Below are 6,611 nucleotides of genomic sequence, written 5' to 3'. Positions count from 1 at the left end.
AAAAACAGAAACAATAGAAAACAGTCAAGCTGAGTTGGAATTACTTGTGAATGTCCCTCGTTAGTTTCTTCAGACTTTCTATCAGAGGTTATAACACATTGTGATGCATACTTCCTTGCTGGAGACAGATAGTTTAACTTGGCACTTTCAAAATAATGACAAATCAAATCCAAACTGTGATAAACCACAATTACTCACTGATGATCATTATTTTTCACACATATAAAACCAACAATGACATTACTCTGCATAATTATAAGAATGTGACATACTGCATATCACTGCCATGCATTGCATTTGGAGGATGCAACCTCCGTCAAGGAAGAAATCCCAGGTTGCATTTATGAAGAGCTGTCAGCACTTGATGGGCTCAGCAGCCCAGGTAGTTTGGTTCAAATTGATTACACAGTGAAAACAAACCTCGGTTCTCCTGCATGCGTCTCTTTCTCCGTCTCCTCTTCTGGGTCATGCACACAGCGTTCTGGAAACAGGAAAAATCATTTTGGCATGATTAAAGTCTAGTGCCAAGCAACACTGCAGGAGTGGGCTGGGCTGGGCTGGGATCAGTGGAGCCTGTGGAGGGATGCATATCATTCATGTACGCATCATTACTCCACTGAAGACTGAGAGGCGATTGTTTTAAGAGATACTACTGTACTCCAAATGGTGCAAACCCGTCAGAAATACCAAATATAATCACTCTTCAGTCTTCTGATTTGGGTACCCAGAAGTATCCTCTTTATTGGGAGATCACAATGAATTTATTGGAAAGGTCCTGAGCCAAAACTCTTATGCCAATGAGAAGACTGCTGCTCCAGCTGGTTGAGCAGTTTATCCACCGAGTCCTCTTTGTTCTCCAGCTTCAGGTATCGTCTCCCTCCGGCGAGGTCCAGCCGAGGCCAGCTCTGATGCGTCTGCTCCTCATCCATCTCAGAAACCTGTCCCGGGATGTTGATGCAGACCTGTGAGTCGGCCTCCCTCTCGATGACCGCCGCCTGCTGTGTCCTGTCCTGTGGTGCTTCCTTCAAGCGCCCAGCGGCTGAGGCTGTGTACAGGTTAGTCCTGTGGCTCATGCTGTGGCAGCGCCTCGGCTGCGGGGCAGGAACGTCGGCCTCATCCACCTCCAAAGTGGACATGGAGCTGGCAGACACGAGGCAGACATTGAGCTTGATGTGAGGGGCACTATGAGGACTGCCCCTGCCTCCTGCACCCAGATGGGTATTAAAGTTTGTGGGACTGAAATTATAGGAGTTGGAGTGGGAGGAATGCAGCGAAGGTGGAAGCTGTGACTCCGGGTGGTGTAGGGCTTCAGTCTGGAGAGTAGCTTGCTGGTAGAAGCCCTCAATGCCGTCCTCCAGCTCTGTGGCATTCCTGGTTTGCAGCACGGGCTCTGAGCTGGCGAGCTGTTGCAGACAGAGGATGTTGAGATGGGCAGCAGGCAGACTGCTCACCCACTGGTAGTGTTTGGCCATGGAGTTAGTGGCCGCGGCCTCTTTGAGGTCTGCCGAGGGCAAGGCCGCAGACACCGAGCACATCACACTGCGCATTTGAGCAAGCAACATCTGAGTCTCCCTGTCTCTGTTCTCGTACAGAACCGTGTTGGCACATATGAGGATGAAGAGTCCCACCCCCATGATGATGGGCCCCAGCAGCTTCATCCGCTCACTGTGGATGAGGCTGGCAGTGGACAGCAGGCCCTTTGCTCCAAAGCTCCACCCAGAGGTCTGAGACCCAGAGATGCTCTCTCCCTCTGCAGCCCTCAGGATGGAGGATTTGGAGAGGCGATAGGGCCAGTACCCTGCCACCGCCAGAGCCGTGCCGACCACCACCACCACCACTCCCAACACCAGGAACGCTCCGGGCATGGAGCGAATGCGAAGCTTGCCCCGGATGACCCCAGCATTTTTCCTCCTGCCCCGTAACATGAAGCGAGACTTCAGTCGGTAGGAAGGGGATGACGGTGCGACTCCTCGGGACTTCTTGGTCTTCATGGCACAGATCCGTCCTGGCCTTTGGCTCCTGGCTCCACTTGGTCAGAGACCTACAGGAGGTAGGAAAGATTTCAAGTTGGTAAATGTGCAACAAAAGTGCATCCATCTATTGCAAAGTATGTCAGAAGTAACAGAAATGTCTTCTGCTTCACAGGTACACTATGTGAGATTGAATAGTCATCACAGAGTGATGAGGAGTCTCACTCCCACTCTGAATCCACTACAATGTTTTTAGATCACTTTCTCCATCTTCTTCCAGTTTTTGCCAGCTGGCAACATGTTGATGTCTCTATGTTTCTCCATTATGACCAACCTGAACATCCAGTCTGATGATCTGTGGGCACGTCAGAGGAACCATGTTTCCTCCTGATATGAGGATTATTTATGGATCATTGTTACTGTACAAAACAGCAGCTTTATAACTTCTCCTAAGAGGAGCTGCAACTTATCTCTCAGGTACACACAGTACATGAACCATAGCAGGTGAATATTAAGATCAAGATAAAGAGAAGATCAAAAATATTTATATTATCACCTTACTACCTACTGTAATGAGGTACTGTAGTGAGGTACTGTAATGAGGTTCTGTAATGAGGAACTGTAATGAGGTACTGTAATGAGGTTCTGTAGTGAGGTACTGTAGTGAGGTACTGTAGTGAGGTTCTGTAGTGAGGTTCTGTAGTGAGGTACTGTAATGAGGTACTGTAGTGAGGTACTGTAATGAGGTACTGTAGTGAGGTACTGTAGTGAGGTTCTGTAGTGAGGTACTGTAATGAGGTTCTGTAGTGAGGTACTGTAGTGAGGTACTGTAATGAGGTTCTGTAGTGAGGTACTGTAGTGAGGTTCTGTAGTGAGGTTGTGTAGTGAAGTTCTGTAGTGGGGAACTGTAGTGAGGAACTGTAGTGATGTTCTGTAGTGAGGTACTGTAGTGAGGTTGTGTAGTGAGGTTCTGTAGTGAGGAACTGTAGTGAGGAACTGTAGTGAGGTTCTGTAGTGAGGTGCTGTAGTGAGGTGCTGTAGTGAGGAACTGTAGTGAGGAACTGTAGTGAGGTTCTGTAGTGAGGTGCTGTAGTGAGGTGCTGTAGTGAGGTACTGTAGTGAGGAACTGTAGTGAGGTTGTGTAGTGAGGAACTGTAGTGAGGAACTGTAGTGAGGTTCTGTAGTGAGGTGCTGTAGTGAGGAACTGTAGTGAGGTTCTGTAGTGATGAACTGTAGTGAGGAACTGTAGTGAGGTTCTGTAGTGAGGTACTGTAGTGAGGTTGTGTAGTGAGGTTGTGTAGTGAAGATCTGTAGTGAGAAACTGTAGTGAGGTTCTGTAGTGAGGTTGTGTAGTGAGGTTCTGTAGTGAGGTTGTGTAGTGAAGTTCTGTAGTGAGGTTCTGTAGTGAGGAACTGTAGTGAGGAACTGTAGTGAGGTTCTGTAGTGAAGTTCTGTAGTGAGGTTCTGTAGTGAGGAACTGTAGTGAGGAACTGTAGTGAGGTTCTGTAGTGAGGTGCTGTAGTGAGGAACTGTAGTGAGGTTCTGTAGTGAGGTACTGTAGTGAGGTTGTGTAGTGAGGTTCTGTAGTGAGGTTGTGTAGTGAAGTTCTGTAGTGAGGAACTGTAGTGAGGAACTGTAGTGAGGTTCTGTAGTGAGGTTCTGTAGTGAGGTTGTGTAGTGAGGTTCTGTAGTGAGGTTGTGTAGTGAAGTTCTGTAGTGGGGAACTGTAGTGAGGAACTGTAGTGATGTTCTGTAGTGAGGTACTGTAGTGAGGTTGTGTAGTGAGGAACTGTAGTGAGGAACTGTAGTGAGGTTCTGTAGTGAGGTTCTGTAGTGAGGTGCTGTAGTGAGGTGCTGTAGTGAGGTGCTGTAGTGAGGAACTGTAGTGAGGTACTGTAGTGAGGAACTGTAGTGAGGAACTGTAGTGAGGTTCTGTAGTGAGGTGCTGTAGTGAGGTGCTGTAGTGAGGTACTGTAGTGAGGAACTGTAGTGAGGTTCTGTAGTGAGGAACTGTAGTGAGGTTGTGTAGTGAGGTTGTGTAGTGAAGTTCTGTAGTGAGGTTGTGTAGTGAGGAACTGTAGTGAGGAACTGTAGTGAGGTTGTGTAGTGAGGAACTGTAGTGAGGTACTGTAGTGAGGTTCTGTAGTGAGGTGCTGTAGTGAGGAACTGTAGTGAGGTTCTGTAGTGAGGTACTGTAGTGAGGTACTGTAGTGAGGTTGTGTAGTGAGGTTCTGTAGTGAGGTTGTGTAGTGAAGTTCTGTAGTGAGGAACTGTAGTGAGGAACTGTAGTGAGGAACTGTAGTGAGGTTCTGTAGTGAAGTACTGTAGTGAGGTACTGTAGTGAGGTTGTGTAGTGAGGTTCTGTAGTGAGGTTGTGTAGTGAAGTTCTGTAGTGAGGAACTGTAGTGAGGAACTGTAGTGGGGTTGTGTAGTGAGGAACTGTAGTGAGGTACTGTAGTGAGGTTGTGTAGTGAGGTTCTGTAGTGAGGTTGTGTAGTGAAGTTCTGTAGTGAGGAACTGTAGTGAGGAACTGTAGTGAGGAACTGTAGTGAGGTTCTGTAGTGAGGTTGTGTAGTGAGGTTCTGTAGTGAGGTTGTGTAGTGAGGTTGTGTAGTGAAGTTCTGTAGTGGGGAACTGTAGTGAGGAACTGTAGTGATGTTCTGTAGTGAGGTACTGTAGTGAGGTTGTGTAGTGAGGTTCTGTAGTGAGGAACTGTAGTGAGGAACTGTAGTGAGGTTCTGTAGTGAGGTGCTGTAGTGAGGTGCTGTAGTGAGGAACTGTAGTGAGGAACTGTAGTGAGGTTCTGTAGTGAGGTGCTGTAGTGAGGTGCTGTAGTGAGGTACTGTAGTGAGGAACTGTAGTGAGGTTATGTAGTGAGGAACTGTAGTGAGGAACTGTAGTGAGGTTCTGTAGTGAGGTGCTGTAGTGAGGAACTGTAGTGAGGTTCTGTAGTGAGGTTCTGTAGTGAGGTACTGTAGTGAGGTTCTGTAGTGAGGTTCTGTAGTGAGGTACTGTAATGAGGTTCTGTAGTGAGGTACTGTAGTGAGGTACTGTAGTGAAGTTCTGTAGTGAGGTTCTGTAGTGAGGAACTGTAGTGAGGAACTGTAGTGAGGTTCTGTAGTGAGGTACTGTAGTGAGGTTGTGTAGTGAAGTTCTGTAGTGAGAAACTGTAGTGAGGTTCTGTAGTGAAGTTCTGTAGTGAGGTTCTGTAGTGAGGAACTGTAGTGAGGTTCTGTAGTGAGGTGCTGTAGTGAGGTTCTGTAGTGAGGTACTGTAGTGAGGTTCTGTAGTGAGGTTCTGTAGTGAGGAACTGTAGTGAGGAACTGTAGTGAGGTTCTGTAGTGAGGTGCTGTAGTGAGGTTCTGTAGTGAGGTACTGTAGTGAGGTTGTGTAGTGAGGTTCTGTAGTGAGGTTGTGTAGTGAAGTTCTGTAGTGAGGAACTGTAGTGAGGAACTGTAGTGAGGTTCTGTAGTGAGGTTGTGTAGTGAGGTTCTGTAGTGAGGTTGTGTAGTGAAGTTCTGTAGTGGGGAACTGTAGTGAGGAACTGTAGTGATGTTCTGTAGTGAGGTACTGTAGTGAGGTTGTGTAGTGAGGTTCTGTAGTGAGGAACTGTAGTGAGGAACTGTAGTGAGGTTCTGTAGTGAGGTGCTGTAGTGAGGTGCTGTAGTGAGGTACTGTAGTGAGGAACTGTAGTGAGGTACTGTAGTGAGGAACTGTAGTGAGGAACTTTAGTGAGGTTCTGTAGTGAGGTGCTGTAGTGAGGTACTGTAGTGAGGAACTGTAGTGAGGAACTGTAGTGAGGTTCTGTAGTGAGGAACTGTAGTGAGGTTGTGTAGTGAGGTTGTGTAGTGAAGTTCTGTAGTGAGGTTGTGTAGTGAGGAACTGTAGTGAGGAACTGTAGTGAGGTTGTGTAGTGAGGAACTGTAGTGAGGTACTGTAGTGAGGTTCTGTAGTGAGGTGCTGTAGTGAGGAACTGTAGTGAGGTTCTGTAGTGAGGTACTGTAGTGAGGTACTGTAGTGAGGTTGTGTAGTGAGGTTCTGTAGTGAGGTTGTGTAGTGAAGTTCTGTAGTGAGGAACTGTAGTGAGGAACTGTAGTGAGGTTGTGTAGTGAGGAACTGTAGTGAGGTACTGTAGTGAGGTTGTGTAGTGAGGTTGTGTAGTGAAGTACTGTAGTGAGGTTGTGTAGTGAGGAACTGTAGTGAGGAACTGTAGTGAGGAACTGTAGTGAGGTTGTGTAGTGAGGAACTGTAGTGAGGTACTGTAGTGAGGTACTGTAATGAGGTACTGTAGTGAGGTACTGTAGTGAGGTTCTGTAGTGAGGTACTGTAATGAGGTTCTGTAGTGAGGTACTGTAGTGAGGTACTGTAGTGAGGTACTGTAGTGAGGTTCTGTAGTGAGGTTCTGTAGTGAGGTACTGTAATGAAGTTCTGTAGTGAGGTACTGTAGTGAGGTACTGTAGTGAAGTTCTGTAGTGAGGTTCTGTAGTGAGGAACTGTAGTGAGGAACTGTAGTGAGGTTCTGTAGTGAGGTACTGTAGTGAGGTTGTGTAGTGAGGTTGTGTAGTGAAGTTCTGTAGTGAGGTTCTGTAGTGAGGAACTGTAGTGAGGAACTGTAGTGAGGTTCTGTAGTGAGGTTCTGTA

The 6,611-nt window shown here is 47.1% G+C and overlaps 1 protein-coding gene across 1 annotated transcript; it reads right to left on the bottom strand.

Annotated features, from left to right (window-relative positions):
- Nucleotides 1–761: 761 nt before the first annotated feature.
- tmem200b (transmembrane protein 200B) lies at nucleotides 762–1,991 on the bottom strand (the record flags this gene model as incomplete). Its single annotated transcript, XM_080515915.1, has 1 exon — nucleotides 762–1,991. One exon carries the CDS (start codon nucleotides 1,989–1,991, stop codon nucleotides 762–764), a length of 1,230 nt encoding a protein of 409 aa, XP_080372041.1.
- Between the last annotated feature and the right edge of the window lie 4,620 nt (nucleotides 1,992–6,611).

Source organism: Blennius ocellaris (assembly GCF_963422515.1).
Source record: "Blennius ocellaris genome assembly, chromosome: 20".
NCBI classification, from domain to species: Eukaryota; Metazoa; Chordata; class Actinopteri; order Blenniiformes; family Blenniidae; genus Blennius; species Blennius ocellaris.
Note: the sequence above shows the minus strand (reverse complement) of the source record. Positions and strands in the feature narration are given on the sequence as shown.